This window comes from Myodes glareolus, chromosome 24 (genome assembly GCF_982192425.1).
Source record: "Myodes glareolus chromosome 24, mMyoGla1.1, whole genome shotgun sequence".
Classification (NCBI taxonomy): domain Eukaryota; kingdom Metazoa; phylum Chordata; class Mammalia; order Rodentia; family Cricetidae; genus Myodes; species Myodes glareolus.
In genome coordinates, this window is record NC_142049.1 from 32,401,538 (window position 1) to 32,427,388 (window position 25,851).

The 25,851-nt window shown below is 41.3% G+C and overlaps 1 protein-coding gene across 3 annotated transcripts in view; it reads right to left on the reverse strand.

Moving 5' to 3' along the window:
* The window catches only part of Otud7a (OTU deubiquitinase 7A), a 298,648-nt gene that overhangs the window by 56,992 nt on the left and 215,805 nt on the right, over window positions 1–25,851 (reverse strand). For 2 of the 3 annotated variants that reach the window (XM_085682681.2, XM_085682678.2), the window contains 2 exons: window positions 20,853–21,035; window positions 13,188–13,409 (listed from right to left, as the gene is read on the reverse strand). In XM_085682681.2, the coding sequence (XP_085538807.1) occupies window positions 13,188–13,302 (115 nt within the window). In that variant the 5' untranslated portion in view covers window positions 13,303–13,409; window positions 20,853–21,035. The remainder of the gene's footprint in view (window positions 1–13,187; window positions 13,410–20,852; window positions 21,036–25,851) is intronic. The other variant, XM_085682680.2, reaches the window with a different exon arrangement.

Genomic DNA, 25,851 nt, shown 5'->3' on the forward strand with positions numbered 1-25,851 from the left:
TCAATCGTTGCACAGTAAATTCTAATCAAGGATTGTTTGAGCAGAAATCACAAAGAAAATCAGCAATCTTTCCTCTGCATTTGTATTAAACTGACCTCTTTATGGAAAAAATACAGAGACCCACATATATTATATGGAGAGTGAGAGATTTTGGAACACTCAGCCCTAAATAGGATGTCTCCATTACATCACTTGCCCAGGTTGCTCAGGGAACCTGGTGAAAGAGGAAGCAGGAAAAGTGTAAGAGCCAGAGAGAAAGAAATAAACTGAGAAAACAAGGCCCTCTAAATCAACATGAGCAAAGCTCATATGAACTAACAGACATGGGAGCAGCATGCACAGGGCCTGTACAGGTCTACACCAGATCCTCTGCATATATATTATGTGGTGTAGGAAGTCCTCCTGTCTTTGTGTTGCTTTCATTGGTTAATAAATTGCCTTGGCCTAGTTGATAGAGCAGAACTTATGTAGGCGGGGGAGACAGAACTGGATGCTGGGAGGAGGAAAGGCAGTGGAGGGGAGAGACGCCATAGACCTTCAGCCAGAGATAGACATGGGAGACTTTGCTGGTAGGCTACAACCTCATGGTGATATACAGATTAATAGAAATGGGTTAAATTAAGATATAAGAGTTAGTCAAAAAGAAGTTAGAGCTAATGGGCCAAGCAGTGATTTAATTAATTAATATAATTTCTGTGTGGTTATTTCAGGGCTAAGTTAGCTGGGCAGCTGGGACAAACAAGAGTGCCCTCCTCCTACAGACTGGCGCTCCAACATGTGCTAGCTAAATCCACATAAAACCTGAGAAGGCTTGAAAAGGAATTCTAGAAAAAAATTACAGAGTTTAACACAGCTTTTTGCTGTTTGATGGTGGCTTGCCACAGCTCCTTTAAGAGAGGTTTCCCTGATTCAGCCATAGCCAAAGAAAAGAAAGCCTCACAGCTTTAAAATGCCAGCGTTCTGGGCTGTGCTGCCTGCACAACCTCTGGCTCTTATGGGAGACAGAGCATTTGGATGGGGTTTGTGAGTAAAGTGTGATGGTTTGCTTGATGGCAACATGGACTTGCTGTGTGCCTGGAAGTGGGGTGGTGTGCAAGCTCAGAGGCACAAGGGTCTCCACCATGCTTAACTGTGCAGAGTGCCTACCAGGAACTACTGTATTTATCATAATAACAGCACAGCTTAAGTTCTAGACTGGGCAGGCAAAAGGTCATACCACATTACCCCTACTAATGGTGCAACTTAAGTTTTTAAGAAGTGCTTAGCATTTTAAGAAGTGCTCCTGGATACTAAAGTAAAGAATTACAGACTCACAATAGGACAGATTGAGACATAAAAGACCTCTAAATGGGTCACAGTGTTGGATAAATGTATGTAGGCTTGGAGAGAAGAAAAAGAGTAAGAAAGTCATAAAGTTAATGCTTTAAAAAAAGTTAGTCTTTAAATAAACAGAGTACAGATAGTCATAGATTAAAAGGAGTAAAGAAAAAAATAAGCCATGTAAAAATGAAAAATTCATAGACTCTGGATTCTGTATATTATTGTGTTGTCTTTAAATTTTTTTTGACTGTGAAGGAGCTAAATACAGAGAGATGTTTCATTGTATGGGCTCCTAGGCTAAACCAGCATGTATATTATAAAGGTATCTTGACTTCAGAATTTGGGTCCAAGAACATGTTGTTTGGGAAAAGAAGTTCTTCTTTTGTTTTCACAGAAGATGAGAACCTGTGGATTGCCTCCAGACGAATATGGTTTCATGGACCAAGGCCTCTTGAAAGGTTGCCATAAATACCCTCAAAAAATTTCTTTGCCCAAATGCTGACTGAAATGAACCTAGTACACAGGATACATCATGAAAGGCCTAATTAACAGCACTCCCAACCAGCAGGAAGCAGTGTGGACAAAACTATGCCCATATTCCTAAATATTGTCTCTAAATGTTTGTTTACATTTAAAGGGGGATATGATATAGACATGAATAATATTGCATTGGTATGGATCTTGATTTTTCGATACAAGTTTAAGGTCAATTTTGTTATATGCATATGCATATTTCTGCTCTTGATTAAGGTGCTGTGATTATGCAGCTAATTTAATAAATATAGGTTAATAGATAGTCATCTATAATAGTCAAGCTTGTAGTCATGTTTGTTATATTTTCTAATTGTATAGAGATATATTTCAGTTAGATAGGTATTCTTCAAATCTTTCAGAGACCTTCAGAATATGACATTTAAAATGTTTAAGAACTTAAGACTTTTTATGACAGTGAGACACATCTGCTCCTGGCAGCACCAAGCTACTTCAAGAGAATGATGGGCATTGAAGAGACTCTTTATGGAATTGGTTAGCCATTTGGGCAAGAAACTGCTTCATGGTATGCTGTAAAAAACGGACATGCAGAACCCACAGAGGAATGACTGATGAACTTGCCTAAAGGTGAGATGATCCTTCAGGGTTTCTGTTTCATGAAAGAGTCTGCAAGACATTCTGCAGGATACAGAAAGAAAAAATGACTGGCAAACTGCCAATATAGGCGGAACTGTTTTTGAAATTTCCTGCTTCATGGAAAAGTCTTCTGGACACTATGGGCCTGTAGGCTGAAGATGGATGCCCCAATGGTACAGAAGAACTTTGGGTGACTGTCCAGGCAGCGAGATGTCTCTGTCATTTCTAGAGTTTTGGAAGTTGTTTATAGTGCACTTCCTGTTTTCTTAGGTAATATAATATCCTTCTGGAGTCTTTGATGGAGTTAAAAAATAGATAGTAATACTATAGTTTTCCTTAGTTATGATAAAAGATAAAGTAGATATAAATATTGTAACTGTAATTCTTATTTGATACCTGTTTTTTTATTTGTAATTTTACTATGTTAAAGTTAAAGCCTTCCTTTTTGTTTAAACAGAAGAGGGGAAAAGGTGTAGGGGGTCTTTCTGTCTTTGTGTTGCTTTCATTGGTTAATAAAGAAACTGTGTTGGCCTAGTTGATAGGGCAGAACTTAGGCAGGTGGTGGAGACAAATCTGGATGCTGGGAGGAAGAAAGGTGGAGGAGGAGAGAGACACCATGGACCCACAGCCGGAGATAGACATAGTGAGACTTTGCTGGTAGGCCACAACATCGAGGTGGTATACAAATTAAGAGAAATGGGTTAAATTAATATATAAGAGTTAGCCAATAAGAAGAAAGAGCTAATGGGCCAAGCAGTGATTTAATTAGTATAATTTCTGTGTGGTTATTTCAGGGCTAAGTTAGCTGGGTGGCTGGGACGAACAAGCGGGCCCTCCTACAGCTATGGCTTTCAGCTTCATGTTTTCACGGGATTCCTGAGTGTGGGAATGAGTGGGTCTTCGATTCTTGTGCCTTCTTTTGCTCTCGTTTCTTCCTATGGCTTTGTCTCTGTCCAACTTCAATGGACAGAAAAAAAAATGGTTTTTATTTTATCTTACTATATTTTATTTAGTTATATTTTAAAAATGAATGAATGAATGAAAGAAAATCTAACCACTAGGGTGAAGGTTAACAACATAACCTTCATTTATACCTACTGGGAGAGTGAAAATTAGCTTTCTTCAATGGAATGACACTGGGATACCAACCACTCCAGGATAGGTCACATGTTCAGGAGTAGTTGACCAGCATATATTTTGTGAGTGTCTATGTGTTTACTTCTATTTGGTTACAGTTTGGTGGTTTTTTTTTTTGGTGTGGGGGGGGTGATATTTTAATCTTGTTTTCTTGGCTTGAGGGTTTTATTGTTGGGTTGGGTTTTTGTTTGTTCTTTGAGAATAACCTAAAGTTGGGTGGGTAGGGAGGGGAAGAGGATTTGAAAGAAATTGGGGGAGGGGAATAATTTTATCAAATACATGTTTAAAGTTAAAAACTGTTTTAACTAAAAAAATAGAGTTGGTTCTTTGAGAGATAAAACAAGATAGACAAACCCTTAAATTAACCAAGGGCAAGAGAGAAAACCCAATTAATAGAGTCAGAGATGAGAAGGAAGATATTTCGGCAAATATCAATGATATTCAGGAAATCAGGATATACCTTGAAATATATAATCCACTAAATTGGAAAACTGAAATGAAATGGATGAATTTCTAGATGTATATGGCCACCAAAATCAAAGAAGGGACAAACAGCTTCAACAGCTGTGTAACAAGCAGTGAGACAGAAGCCATGATTTAAAACTTCTCCCTCCCTCAGCAGCTGCTGATTGTTGCTCTTCTTCATCTAGGGATGGAACCTCATAAATTTTTCCTAGTCATACTGGCATGTCAACTGGTGTCGTAATTATGTAAATCTTACTTATATGACCATATTGATGATACTTCATAAGTTCAGCCTCCTCGTCAGAGCTAGAAGATGCTATTTAACATCAGGTGTCCTAGTCCTCTGGCTCTTATAATCTTTCCTCCCCTCTTGAATTTTTCCAGAGCCATAGGTATAAAGACTGAACTGCAAATGTATCAATAGGAGCTGGGCACATCTTCACTTATTGTCTACATCACATGACCCTCTGTAACAGTCTCAATATGCTGCAAAAAGAAGCTCTTTGATGAGCGGTAAGAGTTACATTTATATCTGTGGGTGTGATGTACAATCCCAAGTGGTCAGCCCTCACAGGCTCTAGTAGGCCCAGGCTTGGCAAGCATGGAAACAGCAGGCCTTGCCCTTGCCCCTTTCCTCTCCCTTGTAAATCACAGATCATATACACAAAGCTAGCCACCAAGGTCTATTTCCTTATTTGGACACTTTCCTATGCCAGATTCATTCCTGAGGCTGACTACCATGGTTCAGATATCAAAGTATTGAAGTCCAGCAATCAGAAGCCCGCTTTGGTTCACCTAATTAATATGTCCAATCAAAACATACCACAGCACCCTAGCCCATTCTAACAGACCTCACTTTTTCTCTTCTTAAAAATTACACCTGTAAGGTCATTTGCTGTTGTTTTCTAGCAGCCATTTAAACTTTTTTCTCTCAATATATTATTCTTGACCACAATATATTACTCCCTCCCTCCCCATTCCCCAGTCTCTACCTCCACTTTCCCTCTCCTCCAGACCCAAATCCCCCCTTCCTTCAGAAAAGATCAGGTCTCCCAGGGACATAACCAAAACATGACATAGCAAGCTACAGTAAAACTGGGCACATCACTTCAAGGCCAGATGAGGCAACCTAGTAGGAGAAAAAAAGAGTCCCACAAATAGGCAAAAGAGCCAGAGACAGCCCTAACTCCCTCTGTTAGGAGGCCCACAGGAACACCAAGCTATACAGCTATACAGAGGTTCTATGTTACAGTCCTCAGACCCTCAGTTGCTAAGTAACAAACAGGGTTTAAGGTGGGGGACACAGGGATATCCCTGGAAAGGGGAAATAGAATAGATGTCACAGGAGGACTGGGAGTGAGATGACTGGGAACAGGACGGGTCAGGTGGGGCAGGAGGAGGGAGAAAATACTGGGAGAAACAACTAGAATTGGGGGGCATTTGGGGACCAAGGTAGAAATCTAGTGCAATGAAAACTCCCTGGAATCTATGAGTGGTCTGGGATTCCCTTCTGTATGTTGTGAATACCACTGGCTAATGAAGAGTCTGCTTTGGGCCTATTGCAGCGCAGAATAGGGCAAGGTGAGAATTCCAAGCAGATAGAGGAGGAAAGAGTAGGCAGAGTCAGAGAGAAGCCATGGAGCCACCGCAGGAGACAGACGCCGGATGGAACCTTACTGGTGGGCCACAGCCAGATAGCAATACACAGATTAATAGAAATTGGTTAATTTAAGATATAAGAGCTAGCCAGTAAGAAGTGTGAGGGAATGGGCCAACTAGTGTTGTAATAATACAGTTTCTGTGTGATTATTTTGGGTCTGAGCAGCCAGGAAATGAACAAGCAGCCTCCAACTACAGATTGGCATGTCAATATGTGCCTGCAAAATCCACATAAAACCTGAGAGAGCTTGGAAAGGAATTCTAGATACAAAAAAACAAAGTTTAGCCACATTTTTTCCAGATGGGCTCTGTTTGCTGGTGGCAAACAGGGTTGCCAGAGCTCCTTTAAGAGAGGTCTTCCTGATTCAGCATTAGCATAAAAAACTGCACGGTTTTAAAGGGTGTTTTCCTGGTTTGTGCTAGTTGCCTGAACAGCTCTGGCCCTTTCAGGAGGGTCTGTGAGCATCATTTTACAAATTGCTTAGTGGTGACACAGACCCACTGAGACCCTGGAACTGGGACAATGTGCATGGCTCTCAGAGGCAGTGGACATGCCTCTGTCATGCTGCACTAGGTGGAGCAAGCAGGCAGGACCCCAGAGTTGGTCCTAGCCACATCTGCTTAGCATTTAAAAGAAAAAAAGTGGTAAAAAATAATTACAGATACACACACAATAAGGAAAAATCCAGATGGAAAAGACCTCTAAATGGGTCACAGTGTTAGATAAATGTATGTAGGCTTGAGAGAGAGAGAAGAAATAGTTATAAAAAGAAGTAAATGGTTTTTAAAAATAAATAAATAAAACAAAATATTTAAAGAGACAGAATACAGACAGCCATAGATGAAAGGAGAACAGAAAAATAAGCCATGTAAAGATGGAATATACACAGAGAGTCTGGATTATGTTTATTATTGCACTTTCTTTGAATTTTTGACTGTGAGTGAGCTAAATACAGAGAGCCATTTCATTCTGGGGGCTGCTAAGCTAAACCAACATATACATTTTAAAGGTATCTTGACTTCAAAATTTGGTTCTAAGGATATGTTGCTTTGGAATAGAGGTTCTGCTTTTGTTTCCACAGAGGATGAGAATCTGTGGATTCCTTCTAGACTAATGTGGTTTGATAGACCAAGAAGCCCTGAAAGGTCTCCATAAACCCCTAAAATTACTTCGCCCAACAAAAAGCAGGAAGCAGTTTGGAGAGAACTATGCCCAAATTCCCAAACATTGTTTATAAATGTTCATTTACATTTAAAGGGGAATATGAAATGGAGATGAATACTTTGCATTTATATGGATCTTGGTTTATTGATATGAATTTAATGTCAATTTTGTTATATGTATATTTCTGCTTTTGATTAAGGTACTATGTTTGTACAACTCATTTAAAAATGTAATAAATAATTAAGAAATATCGGTTAGTAGATAGTCATTGATAATAGTCAAGCTTGTAGTCATGTTGGTTAGGGTTTCTAGATGTATAGAGATACATTTCAGACAGATAGTTATTCTTCTAACTTTTCAAAGACTAACAGAATATGGTATTTAAAATGTTTAAAAACTTAGGACTTTTCATGACAATGAGACACATCTGCTCCTGGCAGCACCAATTACTTCAAGAGGAAGATGGGCATTGAAGAGATTCCTTATGGAATTGGTTAGTCATTTGGGCAAGAGACTGTTCTTGCCTGGACTGCTTGATGCTATGCTGCATGGACTGGACATGCAGACCCATAGAAAAATGACTGCTGAACTTGCCAAGAGGTGAGCCAGTCCTTCATGGTTCCTGCTTCATGAAAGAGCCTGTGAGACATTCTGTAGGATACAAAAGAAAGTGACTGACAAGCTGCCAGTATAGGCAGAACTGTATTTGAAAATTCCTGCTTCATGGAAAAGTCTGCCGGATACTATAAATCTATAGGCTGAAGATGAGTGCCCCAATGTTACAGAAAAACTTTGGGTGACTGTCTAGTAAAGAAAGATGTCTCCATCAATTCTAGAGTTTTGGAAGTTGCTTACAATGTACTTCCTGTTTACTTAGGTAATATTATATTTTTCTGGAGTCTTTGATGGAGTTGAAGAAAGATATAATTATAAAAAATTGATTATATATAAAACTTTAGACTCACAAAGATAGGATAGATGATAGAGTATTTTCCTTAATTTGCCAAATATAAATGGATTAAATGTTGTAACTACAATTCTTGCTTGATAACATAGTAATTTTACTATATTAAAGTTAAAACCTTCCTTTTTCTTTAGATAGAAAAGGGGAGGTGATGTGGGATTTCCCTTTGTATGCTGTGAATACCATTGGTTAATAAACAATCTATTTCAGGCCTATTGCAGTGCAGAATAGGGCAAGGTGGGAAATACAAGCAGATACAAGGGGAGAGAGTGGGTGGAATCAGAGAGAAGCCATGTAGCTGCCTCAGGAGATAGATGCCAGACACTGGATGGAACAACCACATGGCGATACACAGGTTTTTAAGATATAAGAGCTAGTCAGTAAGAAGCATGAGCTAATAGGCCAAGTAGTGTTGTAATAATACAGTTTCTGTGTGATTGTTTCAGGTCTCGGTGGCCAGAAGCGAATGAGCAGCTCTGCCTACATATGAGAGTGACCATAGAAAAGACTTCTACTAATGCGGACATAAAGCCTGAACCAGCCATCTTCTGTAGGCCTAAAGTGCAGGGATTGGGACACCAACCCAGTCACAAAACCTTTGACCCACAGTTTGTCCTTCCTACAATTGTTTTGGGACTAGAGCCTAGCAAAAATTGCCACTAAAGAGACCAGAGAGACTTCATCCAGCACCTGATGGGAATAGATGCAGAGTCTCACAAGCAAGCATTAGGCAGAAATCAGAAAGTCCTGTAGAGGAGGAGGAGGAAGGATTGGAGGAACCAGAGGCGTCAGGGACACTATGACAGCATGGCCTACAGAATCAACTGACGGGGACTCATGGGTGCTCGCAGAGATCAGGGATCTGGTAGGAGAATTCACCCACTTGTACTTTTCTTCCCTGCTTAATAAAGGATCTCTCTGTGAAAATAGGTGTTTGGGTGTGTTTTGGGCCTAATCATGGGTCTGGGAGGAAGCCCTGAACACATATGAGCAACACCTAGTAGGTTGTATGCGTGTGTGTGTGTGTGTGTGTGTGTGTGTATTCAACATTTATTTAAAAAGAAGAGGACATGAATTTGAGAGGGTGTGGGAGGGGCCAGGGGGAATTGGAAGGTGGAGCAGGAGGGGTGGAAATGACACATATCACTCACATATGAAATTCTAAAAGAAATAAAAAATGCAATTAAAAACTCTCCCAGCAAAATCCATCTCAGCTCAGAAGGATGCATTGTTGAATTCCATCAGACCTTTAAGGAACTAACATAGGTTTCTCAAACCTATGTTTTATATAGTCCATATAAAATGAGAAACATCGCCAAACCCTTTTTTGTTCGGATTTTAAAAATGTCTTATGAATTTTTTGAGAAGTTTATATAATGTATTTTGCTAATATTCATCCACTCCTTCCAACTCCTTCAAAATTCATCCCTACTTCATTACATACCCAACTCTGTGTACTCATTAAAAACAGAAAAGCCTATGGAAGCCAATTTGAGCTGTCTATATACTCCTGGATGTGTGGCCATGCACTGGACCATGGTCAGCACCACACTCTTGATGAAGACAGTGTTGCCCTGACACAAAACCACACAAAGAAACAACAAATACAAAAAGAAAATTATAGACAAATCTCTTTGATGAACTTAGATGCAAAATTTCTCAATAAAGAACTCAGAAACCGAATTCAAGAAAATATAAAAAAATCACGTACTGTAGTAAAGTTGATGGCATTCTGAAGGTACAGGGTTCAACTTGCCCAAATCCATAAATGTAGTATATCACATAAATGGACTCAAGGACAAAATTCACATGATCACTCCAATAGATGCAGAATAAACTTTTGACAAAATCCAATTTTCCTCAATGATAAAAGCCTTGAAAAGACAATGAATATGCACATGTGTGCACATGTGCACACACACACTGTGTGTGCACACACAAATATTTTCTTTTATTTTTAAAATATTTTTTATTTATTATGTATACAACATTCTGTTTGCATGTATGCCTGCAGACCAAAAGGGGGCACCAAACCTCATTAAAAATGGTTGTGAGCTACCATGTGGTTGCTGGGAATTGAACTCAGGACCTTTGGAAGAGCAGGCAATGTTCTTAACCGCTGAGCCATCTCTCCAGCCCCCCTCCCACATTTTAAAAGTCACAGAAATAAAGAAGATACAGATAAGTGCACAAGAAAACAGAAGTTTTTAGTGCATTTTTCATAGTAATTGAGAGACCAAGTAAAAAGCATGTAGGTTATAAAGATGTAGTAAATAACCAATGAACACAAGTAAAACATATAGCTGGCAGACTATACATTCTTTTCAAGCATACACAGAATATTGGAAAAGATAATCACAGGGCTAGAGAAATGGCTCTGTGATTGAGAGCATTGGTTGCTCTTCCAAAGGACTGGAGCTCAATTCCCAGAACCCTTATGGTAGCTCACAACCATTTGTAACTCCATTCCCAAAGGATGTCCTCTTTTGGCCTTTGTGGGAAACTGCACGCACCTGGTACACAGACTATATACAGGCACAATGCTCACACACATAAAAATCACAAATATTTGGATAATAAGAAAATTCCAGCAAATTTAAAATCATACAGACAATCCTCTTGGACTATCATATCAATAACAAAACCCATTGTGATGGATCAGCAGTATGGTTCAGAGGGTAAAAGCACTTGCTGGCCAGTAGCCAGGCAGGAAGTATAGGTGGGACAACCAGACAGGAAGTATAGGCAGGTCAAAGAGAACAGGAGAATTCTGGGAAGAGAACTCAGTCCTAACCCAGGCACAGAAGAAGTAAGATGTGACTGCCTCGCTGAATAAGGTACTGAGCCATGTGGCTAACATAGACAAGAATACTGGGCTTGGGCTGGAGAGATGGCTGAGTGGTTAAGAGCACTGACTGTTCTTCCAGAGGTCCTGAGTTCAATTCCCAGCAACCACATGGTGGCTCACAACCATTTATAATGAGACCTGGAACCCCCTTCTGGCCTGCAGGCACACATGGAAGAAATGCTATACACATAATAAATAAATAAATAAATCTTAAAAATAAAAAAGTACTTTAAAAAAAAGAATAATGGGTTAATATAAATTATAAGAGTTAATAAGAAGCCTGAGCTAATGGGTCAATCAGTTTATAACCTAATGTAGACCTCTGTGTGATTTCTTTGGGACTTAATGATTGTGGGAACCAGGCAGGACAGAAACCCTGACAACAGTTATCGACAAATGCTGTCCCTGGAACTCTATGACTCTGAGCTGCTGCTGCACTCACTTCACTAAGCTTCTTTCTTCTTTGTCTAAAAGCCCATACCAACTTGCTCCTTCTTGGTGAAGAGTGAGTCATTTGCGTCAGTGGCCTTGTCTGAATAGCCATCCGGGTCTGTTGGGCTGGCAGCTGGTGTAGTTACCACCAATTCCCTGGATTGCTCTGCTTGTGGCTCAGTCAACGGTGCAGAGGGAAGGAAGAGGGGGTGTGCAGAGCCAGTCAGGTGTTTCTGAGGGCTGTGTAGAGATGATCAATTTGTTCATCATGCCGAGATAACAATTTGTTCTCAGTTACAACATGACTGAGACATAGCCCTGTTCTAATGCCAAGCATACCACTGGGGAAGCCCCATAAGTCTTGACCACAGGGCTTTTCATCACAAACAAGGCCTCACCAGCCTCCATCCATTCCTTTATCTACACGTGTCTTGTACTCCTCACCTGGAGCATGTGAACAAGAATGACACCTGAATTATTCTGACAAGCCTTGATATGAAACCAGTACACCTAGAAGGTGATAGGAGACCAAAATTCAAGAGATATGGACCCCCTGGGTGCTTTGTCTTTGCCTCAAAGACCCACATGCCACCCTTGTGCCCACAGCTCTACACCTAGAGGGCGAGCTAAACAGACATGTCAATGACCACCCAACCATTGTCTTTCTGCTAGTGTGATGCTCTGACCAGTCTGTATGGTAGAGGAAGAATGTGGTTAGAGCCTATTTCTCTAACTCCTTCTCTACCCAATGTTATGATCTCTCCACACGATTGCTCATCTTTCCCTTATTTGAAAGGCACAAAGGTAGCAATGGCCTTGCTGAGTTATTTAGTCATGGCACTAATTTTGATGTCCTCAACCTCCGCACATCGCTTGGCAAATATCCCATATGGATTCCTACCATCTCCTTAGACTTCTTTCATGATAGAATCTTGATTCCCAATGTCCACCCTCTAGATCTTACTCTGATCTTTTTCTGAAACATAGATGTACAGCAACGTTTATTGTGTTTTGGCCAAGAACTGAGTTCTGCTTCCTAGCAGCATTGTTGCTGATGAAGCTCTCAGCAGAACACTTTCTCTGCTGTCTGCTAAGATGTCACATCTAGGAGGTATCCCTCCCTGCTCTGCTAGGATAGGTTACCTAGGAGTTCCTTCAACAGTCAGGCCTCTGGTCGAATGCCAAGTGAGAAGCAGAAGGCCTTGTGTTCCACTTCTATCGGGGGCAGCGGGAACCACTGCTGGTGACATGCCTTTGGTGCATGCTGGTAGTGAAGCCCCCTGGGAGGTGCTTGGGAAGAACAAACTCTTTCACATAGATATCCAAGAAGCCCTTTGATTTTCAATTTTGCAGTTGTTTATAACGCAAGTGATGATGCTGAAAAGGTATTGCCTTATCTCAGGATGAACCTACATCTGTTCAAACACTTGCTTTGAGTCATTGGTTGTACTGACTGAGAAGTCAAAGAGGACACATCTGGCTTCTTCCCTGTTTTCCTCACGGGCATTACAGGGTCATGAGGTAATGCTAGATACAAGGCTCACGTCACTTCTCTGTTTCCTCGGCTGGGAGGCCAGAAAGACTGACAGTAGGGAAGAGAGAGACACATGTCTGTCTTCACAGAGTCCCCATAGCCACTGGGGTTGCCACCTTTGCTGATGGGAAGCTGAAGTTCTAGGTACAGGATTTGTCCATGTGCAGAGAATTGGCAGGGTCTCCCGTTTCCCTTCTAACTCAATCATATTGCCTAGCCTTCTTCAGGTTCCATGGGGATGAGGGATGGGGAGAGATCAAGGCCAAGTAGCGTGGCGCCTATAGTCAGGGAAAATCTGGAATTCAGGAAGAAGGGAAATGATCTGGGAGGTACCAGCATGACTGCTTATCCAGCCCGTGTTCAGTGACAGAGTACAACAATCTTTAGAGCTGGGCTGGTACAAATGGAGCATTCTGATGGCCAATCCCAAGAACCCAGACCTTCCTCCTGCTCACTGGGGAAAGAGGCTAGGGGTGGGGTGAGTGACCAGGGGTGGGTGTCGAGGAACAGGAGCCTGTGGGTAGCAGACACTCACCTGCCTGCTCCAGAGCTACCATGGTGGCCTGCTCGATCAGGTCCCGTTCGATGAAGCTCCTGAAGTCCTCACTGTACACGCTCAGGTCCGGCAGCTGGAATGTATAGATAGGCATCTCCAGTGGGAACTGCTCACTGCTGCATTCATTGGCTACGTGGGATCGGGCCAGGGAGACGATGGCTGAGCTGGCATGGGAAATTCCCCGGGAAAGACGCTTCTCTGCTGATGAGAAGAAAGGAAAGACACAGGGACTACGTCACTGTCGATGTGGCTCTGAGAGTGCCTGCAGCCATGCTTGAACACTTACACACAGCACACATACTGCATATATGAAAACACACAAGTATTCAGATTAGGTAAATACATACCTGTACACTATGAACATACAACACACATAATACACTTATGTAACATTATAAATGCACATATGTACAAATGTACCCATATCGATAAATGCAAATGTATGAACACATTTTACAGTACAAACACACATGTAAATATACACACTACAGACATTTGTGCACAGTATACAGAACTGTTGTAACTATCAATAAGTATGTCTACATATACATAAACATTTTTAGTATTTTTTAATTTTTAAATTAGATTTATTCATTTTATTTTATGTGTGTTTTCTTTGAATATATGTATATGTACTGTGTGTATATCTGGTGACTGAGGAAGCCAGAGGAGTGCATTGGGGCCTATGAAACTGGAGTATGGATGGTTGTGAACCACCATGTGTGTGCTGGGAATCAAACCTGGATCCTCTACAAGAGCAACACATGCTCTTAACTGCTGAGCCATCTCTACAGCTCCAATACGAGACTTTTAGACAACACATTTACCTGCATATACACATACACAGGCATACACCATATAGTTTAAATATACATGCACATATATATGCATACATGCACACATACACAGGTATAAAATGTACTAGATACTACAAATATGGACATATATATCCCCATATACTCATGCACATGTACTTATAGACTATGTACATGTTATATACATATGAACATGGATGTATATGCATACACTACATACACTATATAATATTTACACAGCACATATGTAACATGAACATACGCAGGGCATAGTACACACACAGGTACAGCTATATATATGCTCACGATACTGTACACATATAGGAACATGTATGCACATGACACTCATGCACACAAGCTCATATCTTTCCCACGTCAGCCTTTCTATCTTCCAAGACTCTTGGAGGTCCGCCTGCTACTGGAGTAAACCTGGTGTGTGGCCTGCCTCAGGGAAGCCACGGAACCACTGAGAGCAGTGCTGCCAGCCTACAGGCAGGAGCAGCAGGGCTTGTTTTTGCTCGTGAGCTCCGTTTAACTCCACCCCTCAGAGCCTTCCTCTCCTGGCAGTGGGTGGGAGCTGGGATACCATCTTTGTTTTCATGCACTTGCAGATTTAAAGCAAGAAGCATCCTGCTTAGGCTGCTCTGTTATGGCCCAGGCTTTCCAGACATGGGCTACTTCATTCTAGCGTCTCTGCTGAGCATTTCCCATGTGGGTATCCTGGGGACACACGGATGGAGGCTGTGCATGCTTTCTGGATGCCTTATGTCCTTTTGTTCCAGCACTCTGGTGCTGTGGCCTACTCTGCTTTATTCTTTGTGGGCTTTCTGCCCAACGAATGAGAAACTCAGGGGAGGATGTCTCTCAAGTAAGGCCTGCTAATGTGTGAGAACTTGAATGATCTGAAGCAAATGCATTTGTTTTCTTGTTGCAGTGAAACATACTTTTAAAAAAATATCAAGTATTTAATGGGTGACATTAACATAAACCAGAAATCTATTATGGAGCCAAGGCTGGCCTTGAATTTAATATCCTTTTGTCTCATCCTCCCAGTACAGGAATTAAAGGGTGCATCACCCCTAAACAACAATTCTGGAGCATATGATATAGGAATAGTCACTGTAGAATCAGTGTTGGTGGCGTGGGATTTCTCACAGCAGAAATCCTCTTATTTAGCTCAGGGAAGGAGGGCCCTTGGTGTTTAAGTGTGACTATGATCAACACCCTGTGGCAGATTCCTGAGTATATGCACATGAGTTCCAAGGTTGCTCACCTCCTTTTAGGCTAGCATCCCTGCTGCAAGAAAAATCATAGCCACTGCCTGCCTCAGAGCAAGACTTCCTACAGCTTCATTGTATATCAGTGGCCATAAATGGCATTAATGAAATTTTGTCAAAACAGACTGCCAAGCAGATGTTTGCCTTAATGATCTCATGCATTTTCCTCATTCAAATGGACAGAAAGTTATAGATATTGCATATTTCAGAATGAATAGTTTTAATTCACTTCAATTTCATTCTGAGACAGTATGATTAGGTTATCTTACATTTTGAGAAAAGAAAAGAGAGACAGACAGATAGACACACACACACACACACACACACACACACACACACACACACAGAGAGAGAGAGAGAGAGAGAGAGAGAGAGAGAGAGAACAGAGGCCACCATGAATAAGAGAGATGGAGCAGGAGGTCTGGGCTGTCTGTCACTGGGCCATGTTCCTGCTGCTTCCTGCACTCAGTTCAATGCTTGAGAGCATTAGCCAAGGTGATCCAACCCAAAGGAGAGAAAATCTGTGAGGGAGCTCTTCTCCTACACGCTTTACAGTGTACTAACAGTGAAGAAATAGAAGTAATACAAGTCTGTCAGTAGAATGGAAAAAGAGCACATACCTAAAAGGGGATCGTATTTATTAGTACTATTATTAATAAATTAATAAAGAATAATACTAATAGCTTTATTTATAAAAAATAAAATTGTGTTATTTATGATAACATGGATGAACCTAAGGGGCCTTCATCGAGTGAAAAAAGCCAGGCAGATGCCACAGATCTTGCTCTTTTATGCAGAGCTACCATAGGATAGTGGTAAGCAAGAGTGGGTATGGGAGGGAGAGGGGAAACTGAGATTGGTGATCGACTATAAAACTGCAGTTGAATATGGGGAATAAATCTTAATGTTTCAATAGCATAGCAGTGACCAGAGCTCACAAATTACTGTAGTTTTCCAAGTTTCCAGAAGAGAATGTTTTGAATGTCTTCATCAGAAACAATAACTGGGATGACAGATACGCTAGCCATCAGAGGGTTATTACACATTGGTCGCATATACTGAAGTATCTACAGCACCCTATGACTATGTACAACTATTATGTGTCAGACACAAAGACAGAAAAACCCAACAAGGCTGCTCACCTTGCAGCTCTCTTACACAACCAGAGGAACAACTAGAGCCCACACTGCCTGTTTTTGGCTCCAGTCTGAGGAGCTGATAATCATAGCACTTCATGCTCACAGGGAAACTGAGGAAATATCCAAGGAAGGCAGGCAAATAGAAGAATGTAAATGAAGTTCTTACATCACAGGAATCAGGCTGAACAGACTGAATTTAGAAATGAGCCTAGCAAATACGAACAGAGAAATACAGAGGAGACGGTGAAATACTACTAATAATAAGAAATAATTTGGAATGAAAACCCAAGTGTTGACTCACATGAATGCCCAGGAGAAAGATGTAGGTTGGAATGCCAAGGCAAGCATGTCTCTTAGAAGACAAAAAGGGAGCTTCAAGAAGACAGCCAATGGCGCTTACAAAGAACTCAAGGAAATGAATGAGAACCGGGGAGTTTTGCTCCACTCATAAATTTTAGTCATGCAAACCTTTTCAGGCACTTAAGCTTTAAGAGATTCTCAGGAAAAATAAGATTTGAAGGCAGTATTTGAGGAAACATTCTTCTTGAAAGAAGGAAATGAATGTACCACGTGTCTTTTAACGGAGAGATGCCTTCTGAGAAATATGCTCCTGTGTGACTTCATACAGTGGCCTCACACATACCCGTGTGACCCGGCTCAGGCCTTCAGTGCGACCTCTTTATGCTACTGAGAGGCAAGGTAAATGTTGGGGCTGCAGCCAGCAGGACCTGGCAGACTCTTTATATGGTAACGTATTTTGTCACAAGTCTACACTAAAATAACAATAAAAAGCATAGCATAGAAACTATGTAAGCACATAGTTGATGATACTCATACTGGATCTCAATTACTTATCACCAGTACTTTAATATACTAGATGATGTGTGGTACTGTCACATAACAGAGTGCATGTCTATTCTCACCAGCATCAACCACTTCCTGAGTGATGTTTTATGGCATTGAAGTAGGTGAGATTCTTTTGACTTCATTATGATTTTATGGTGTTACTGTGGTAGCTATGACTTCTCATTGAGAAAATGTTTCGAGCACAGGACTTTAAATACTAACAAGAAGCTGACTTTTGCCTAAATAAAAGTCAACAAAAAGAGCATAAATGTGATTGAGGGCACGATAGTAGAGGAGTTAGGAGCACGTGACATAGTTCCAGGGCAACACAGAGTGCTTCTACGATTTCAGAAAGAAAACAAAAACACGGACTTTAAGATGACAGTGGAGAGTCCTGGGGCATTGGTGGACCAGGACTGAGCCAGCAACCAACTCCAGAGGAACAGGTACAGAGAAGTAATCACTGAGCGAGTGAGCCAGAGACCGCTGAGGGTCCAGTTGTGTATCTGGGACCTTCAAGGGAGTAGACCTAAGCCAGGAACCCTGTGGGTCTGGGCGTGAGTCTAGGACCTCCAAGGAATTAGGCCTGAGCCAGGACCTTTGTGGGTCTTGGTGTGAATCTGGAGCCTCTAAGGGAGTAGGCAGGAACCAGGAGCCTCTAAGGGAGTAGGCAGGAACCAGAAACCTTTGCTGGTCTAGGCGTGAGTCTGGGACCTCAGAGGAAGTAGGACTGAGCCAGGAACTCTGTGGGGTCGGGTGTTGGCCTGGGACATCAAAGGGAATAGGCAGGAACCAGAAATCTCTACGGGTCTGAGCGTGAGTCTGGGACATCTGAGGGAGTAAGCCTGAGCTAGGTCCTCTGCAGATCTGGGCACATCCAAGCCTGGGAACTCTGAGGGAGTAAATGAGAGCCAGAGACCTTTGCAGGACTAACCTTAAGCTAGGGACCTATGCAGGAACAGATCCAGACCAGGGACATTTACAGAAACAGGTTTGAGCCGACAACCTAGGCTAGAGCAGGCCTGAGACAGCAAACCCTAAGGGAACAGAGAAAAGCCCGAAAGTGCCGAGTGACCTCCAGGAACACAGAGTGACCAATGGCGTAACTAGAACTGTGGCACTGACTGTACCATGAGGAACAACCATCTGAACCTTGGATTCACTGGCACCTAGAAGATTAATCAAAAGAATCACAGACAGCCCAACTACACCTATTAGAGGAAAAGATGAGTAGAAAAGGTAAGAACACAAGTAACGCCACAAAGAGCAACATGACACCAGCAAAACCTAAAGATCCTACAATAGCAAGACTTGAACAACCAAATAAAGAAGAAAATGACCTAAAAATAACTTAAGGAGAATGTTTTAAACATTTAAAGAGGAAATGAGAAATTCCCTCGAAGAAATAGAGGAAAAGACAAACAAAAAATTGGGAGACATCAGCAAATCACTTAAAGAAAACCAAGAAAAAGCAATCAAACATATGAAAGAAACTATTCGGGACTTGAAAATTGAAATAGAGACAATAAAGAAACCACAAGCTGAGGGAATTATAGAAACAGAAATCATGAGAAAATGATCAGGAACCACAAGCACAAAATTGGTCATCAAAAGAACAAATAATCTAATAAGAAAGTAGAGTACAGACCTAAACACAGAACCCTCAAGAGAGGAATCTAAAATGGCTGAAAGACACTTAAGGAAATGGTCAACATCCTTAGCCATCAGAGAAATGCAAATCAAAACAACTCTGAGATTCCATCTTACACCTGTTAAGAATGGCCAAGATCAAAAACATTGATGACAACTTATGCTGGAGAGGTTGTGGGGAAAAGGGAACACTTCTGTATTGCTGGTGGGAATGCAAGCTGGTACAACCCCTTTGGATGTCAGTGTGGTGAATTCTCAGAAAATTAGGAAACAACTTTTCTCAAGACCCAGTAATACCACTTTTGGGTATATATCCAAAGGATGCTCAATCGTACCACAAGGACATGTGCTCAACTATGTTCACAGCAGCTTTGTTTGTCATAGCCAGAACCTGGAAACAACCTAAATGCCCTTCGACTGAAGAATGGATAAGGAAAATGTGGTGCATTTACACAATGGAGTACTACACAGCAGAAAAAAGTAATGACACCTTGAACTTTGCAGGAAAATGGATGGAGATAGAAAACATCATTTATATGTACTCACTCATAAGTAGTTTTTAAACATAAAGCAAAGAAAGCCAGCCGACAAATCACAATCCCAGAGAATTTAGATAACAATGAGGACACTAAGATTATATATACTTCTAATCTTCATTGGTAGTAGAAAAAGATAAGATATCCTGATTAAATTGGGAGCTTGGGGACCTTGGGGGACGGTTGAAGGGGAGGGAAGAGACAGGGAGGAAAGCAGAGAAAAATATAGAGCTCAATTAATAAAAAAGTACAGAGTACAGTTGAAGTGACAGATGTCAAAAGTGGTACATAAAACTTTTAAATAGTAGAAAAAACTAATCTGTTAGAGGAGGAAAATGAAAACATACAAAAATCTTGACAAATAAAATATGAAATGTACAATATTTCTATTTTTATATAGCTATAGTGTATGCAATACACATAGTATAGGTATAGATATCATTAAAGCAAACTAAATAGATTAAATTTTCTACTCAAGAAGAGGCTATTTTGGAAGATAAAATAAAATCTCATGGTAAATTGCCTTCAAGAATCATAGTTGGAATTTTAGCTGTAATTCTAGTATAGATGAGGCTTAAGTAAACACACACACACACATACACACACACACACACACACACACACATCACCCTATATTCAATGCTGAGAGCAGGAGAAATATTCTTTTCCAGGGATAAGACCCTAAATTTGCGTTATCCAATACCAAGTGGTCAGCCCTGATATTATATACATATGAACAATACACACCAGGCTTAGGAGGTTGTGTTTGTGTACTGGTGTGTGTTTGTGTGTTTATGTAACAATAATAACTAGAGGAAAAGAGGCCATGGATTTGAAGGAATTGAGGAGAGGAAGGGAAGGGTTTGAATAGGAGGGAAATGATATAATTATAGTTTATTTAAAATCGCAAGTAATAAAAAATCAGTGTATCTAAAAGTAAATAAGACAGCACATGCTCTTAGATGTTATGATTTCCCTGTGGCAACAACCCAGGGTGATTTCAGAGCTATCAGTATTAGTAAGACACTGTATTTCTGTGGCCGCCAGACTCTGAGTTTGTGGAGAGGCATATGCCACAGTATTGGATGCAAGAAACATGCAAACTTAGAGCTAAAACAGGACTGCACTCACTCATAATTGGAATTGCAATAGGCTTTCATGGAAGTATAAATACATAAAAGTTGCAAAAGCTTTTGGAAAGGCAGTAAAGGAGTTTGCTTTAGAGAGTAATGTATAGAAAGCTGACCGAGTCAAGGGTAACAACTAGACAGTAGCATTATAGACAAACAGGCCAGCCCTAAAGGCTTCAGTCACACTCTCCTGCTTTCCATGGGAGACGTGGAGCCACAGACTCATATTGCATTAAGCCCCTCAGCAGTACCTTGGGCAATATCGTCCTGCCTCTGCAGGCAGGGCCGCTCCACTTTGTGCCCTGGCTGGGGCAATTCTCGTTCGGGCTGCTTGGCACACCTCCCTTCATTGAACACGTGTGGCAGGTTGGCTGTGTGCACCTGTCGGAGTTGCTCATAGTCGCTTAGAGCGGCCGTCAGGTCCCAGTTCTTGCCTGTGAATAGAAATGACAAGAGGTTATAACATGGTTGGAGGAATCCTGGCTTTCCTGGAGAAAAGGATGTTATTGGGCAGTGTCTGAAAGCACCGGAAACCCATAATCGATGACCTGAAATACATGATTACAGCCCCTCTCATCACCGTTCATTCACAGACACATACACGAAACATTATGTCTCTAATGCCCATAAAGTGCAGCACTTAGTGAGGGCTGTGCCAGGTCTTACAGCACTGCTCTTGGACATTTAACACAGAGCTGGAAAGCCTTGCAGGCCAGGTGTCAGGAACAGCATGTCTGAACTTCTGAACTGTTGGCACACATCTCTGGGACACGTTGACTTTGGAGACTTCCACTCTGGAATGAAACTGATTACCCTCTGAGGGGCTAATGGATCTCCTAAGATCTCACCCACAATGTCTATCCTTCCCAGGCACTGAGTGCTATTCTTTTCTCCCTTATTCTTACCTACCAGTCAACTCCTGGGAAAGAAGTAAAGAAAGGACCAGGACCCTTCAGCTTAAACTACTACGCAATCACCATCTGGTAAAACTTCCGTACATACTTGCGAGGCTTCCTGGCTCCAGTGTCTTCCAGACTACAATCCCATTAGGCCCTAGGTGAATGTGACTGTTTTTTGTCCTCAATCTGGGTGATTTCATCTCGGTCACGAGGATCAAATCACAGAACGCAAAAAGAGCAAAAAGAACTTGCAGTGTCTATGGATTTACTTAGCTTTACATAGGAAAGCTGAAGTGTAGCTGGGGAGGTTTGCTCCGGTTGAGGGCATCAGCTGCAGACCCGTGAGTGCCACAGCTTACTCAACCTGCACATAGAACTGATGCACACCCTAGCCAGGCCAGGCCTGAACGCTAATACACAATAATGCTACTTAGCGTAGCAGGGACACAGGCTTTGGAAGCCCTCTTCAGTGACTATGACAGTGAACACATCATTACACACACAGAACCTCAAATTCCCTCTCCTCACAACTGAGTTAGTAAAATCCACCCGATGGGAACGGATATGAAGGTCAGCAGAGACACAGAGATAGTGTTTGTAAGTACTCAGCATGTGGAAAGCATCCAGAAAGCGGTGTTAATCTAGATAATAGCCATGATAGTTGGTAAGAATCGTTAGTCCAAACCATCTGGGTTAAACAATGCAAAGCTTGGTGAAACTTTGTGTACATTCCAGGAGGGGGTGCTGATGTTGTGTGGACCCGTTTTTTTGGATGTGGGTTTGGGTGAGTGGTGGTCATGACCAAAAACGGAAGAAGAAACTATAGACGACACAGTCGGTGGATAAATCTACTCGTCTGACAGAACTTGGAGCTTCTCTCATAGTTTACCACCGTTATCACCATTCAGGGTAGGTGTTTGTTCGTGTCTGATTTATATTTGCTTTCCTCAAAATCTCTAGTGCAATTTACAGCTGAAAATGTTATGATTAAATTCCTAATTTATTTATATTCTCAGGCTTCCCTGATGGGTGTATGCAGGGAGGGATGCAGGAAGGCAGGGCATAAGGTGACCAAGCCATGGCAGTCCAGACCAAAAAAAAAAAAAACCAAAAAAACCAAAAAAACCAAGATTCTTAGAAGTTAAGATATGAGGGAAAGAAAACCAGACCACAGGCAACAGAGTTAGAACCATTAGATGGAAAATAAAGGGACAAAGTTAAATAAAAAAAAGAAAGGAATGGCTAAAGAGTTAGGAATGTAGATAATGTGACAAACGGTTTCTCTGAGGTAGAAAGAAAGGAAGTGAAAGAGACACAAACAGCCCCATAAGTAGAGCTTGAAAAAAAGGTGTGTAAAGAACAGAAGGAAAAAATGAATAAAGCTTAAAAAACAAAGTTTATGGGGCTGAAGAGATGGGTCAGTGGTAAAGAATACTTAGAGTAATGGCTCGGCGGTTAAGAGCACTGGCTGCTCTTCCAGAAATCCTGAGTTCAATTCCCAGCAACCACATGGTGACTTCCAACCATCTATAATGAGATCTGGTGCCCTCTTCTGGTCTGCAGGCATACATGCAGATAGAACATTGTATACATAATAAATAAATCTTTTTTTTTTTTTTAAAGAATACTCATTTCTCTTCCAGATGGCCTGCTGGTCAGTCCAGTACCCATGTCCAGTGGCTCACATCTGTCTGTAACCCCAACTCCAGGGGATCTGACATTCTATTTTAGCCTCTGTGAACACCCCCCACACATGGCATAAACAAACATAGGCATACACATAAACATAAATAAAAATAAAGATAATTTTAAAAGTCAGTTTACGGAAGTAAAATTGGTTCTTTTTAGTGAATTTAAGCCTTTTAGTGAATTTAAGTTCTTTTTAGCCTTTAAATATTGGCTATCTTATTATAGTCTATATCAACACTTATCCTTCTAAAATCACCATATTCTAAGGATAAGTATTTAAACAAAAAGGAAAAATCAATCTTGCAACCTTTTTCTTGGATGCAGCATTCAAACATAGAATATCATGGGCTCACATCTACTTGAATTTAAACAAGGTAACATTTGTGAGCCAGGAAGGTTTTTATATCTGTTGTGCTAGATCAAGGTTCCTATATTTATGTGGGATTTCCCTCTGTATGCTGTAAATACGTTTTATTATCATTGGTTAATAAAGAAACCTATGGCAGGGCAGAACAGAACTAGGTGGGGAAAACTAAACTGAATGCAGGGAGAAAGAAGGCCGAGTCAGGCAGACACCATGTAGCTGCTAAAGGAGAAAGATACCAAAACCTTACTAGCAGCCCACAGCCTTGTGGTGATATACAGATTAATAGAAATGAGTTAATTTAAGATGTAAGAGCTAGCTAGGAATACGCCTGAGTCATTGGCCAAACAGTGTTGTAATGAACACAGTTTTTGTATGATTATTCGGGTCTGGTCCACTGGGAAACTAAAGTACAGTCTCGGTTTATACCACATCATGAATGTGTGCATGACAATGCCCAGGGTCTATGTCAAGGTACTAAGAAGGTTAAAACAATCTGACAATGGTGTTCAGAGGTGGAGCATATGGTGGCAAGTACATTAGATCATTAGAGTGGAGCCTCACAACTGAATTCTGGTAGCTCTATAAGAAGAGGGCACATGTGTTTGTATGCATACACACATACACAAACACTCATAACACATATGCACAGATATACACATACTCACAAACACACAGATAAACACATAAATGCAAATACACACATGTACAGACACGCACAGATAAACACATATGCATGGACATAAATACACTCACAAGTGCACATGTATACACACAGATAAACACACATACATGCACAGATACACACCCCATTGCAAGCACACATGTTTAGGGACACAGAAACACATACAGAATCACAGACATTTCTGACATTACATTATGTAGCTTAGAAAATCCCTGTGTAAGAGCCCATCTAGGCCACTGGAACTTACAGATTCCTATATTGAAGAGGAGGGGAGCTGGGAGGAGGGGAGGGAGGAGAGGAAGGACAGAAGCATACCACAGGAAATTAACTCAATTTTATAAAGTAAAGGGAAAGAAGACAGAATAAAAAAGCAGACTTAAAAGTAGCCATTAGTCAGCGGATGTAGGTTTTCTAAATAGCAGAAAAATATTTTAAGATAAAAGCTAAGAAAACAGTGGTTGGCATTTAAAGTACGCATATATTAAAGGAGAACATACGACATGACGAGTTCTATCTCCACAGCCCCACGGGAGTGAGCTTAACACCACATGGAAGGAAAAGGAATGAATATTTGCTGTAAGAGACATACATGGTAGTGTCGGCCTGACATCCCAGCTAGTTAGCAGGCTGAGGCAGGAGGATTACACTTTCAATGCCTGCCTGGGGTAAAGAGTGGGTTGAAGGTTGGTCTGGACAGTTCACTGAGACTATCTCGAAATAAAAAGTGGGGTGGAGGGTACTAGGGATATAGCTCAGGCACAGTACTAGGGAAGCATGCTCAAATCCCTAGGTTTAATATACAGTACTGCCCAAACCCAAACCCAAACCAACCAACCAAACAAAAACCCCCACTCCTAAAGCAGAGCTATTTCTAACAGCTAGTAGGTGATGGTCACCAGATGACAATACCAATAAGACCCTGCTCTTCTAGCAACACAGAGTTCAGGCCTATATTGTTAAATAAGATGCAAAAAGCAGCATGGCTGGGCTTAATGCCTCAATTTACAATGGAGGTGCAATCATCATGTGACCTGTGGGCGGCATCCTGAGGTTCTGCCTCCTGGAGAGGAGAGCTTGCCCCCTCCCCCCGCAGGTCTCTACTTCATACTTTACCTCCACTGGGGCTGTTAAAATCTGCAGATTCTTCTGTTCTGTATTCTTCCCAGGCATGCTGGGATATCAACAACTACAGTCTGGGGATAGAATCCAGGGCCTCATACATGTTAAGCAGGTGTTCTATCATCGAGCCACACCCCTATTCTGCAGGGCAGATTCTAATATGGCAGCAACCACCATCAAAATCCCAGTCTGCTTGGGCTCCTGCTTGCCATGAGCTGGGAGAGCAGCCACACTTCAAACTTCCCAGCACTCTGGAACTGAAAACCTGTCTCAGGAATGCCATTTCATTTCTGATCACCACCATGGTCAGAACTCTACCTTGGGACTGGGGGAGGCACTATTCTCTACCCTTCCAGGGGTGGTAGGTAAGCAGGATACAGTCCATAACCAGCATGTAAAAATTAATAAACTGGATATAACGAGCAAGCTAAAACCAAGTTATAGAATATTATATTTATAATATACATTTATAATTTATAAATTATAGCCCAAAG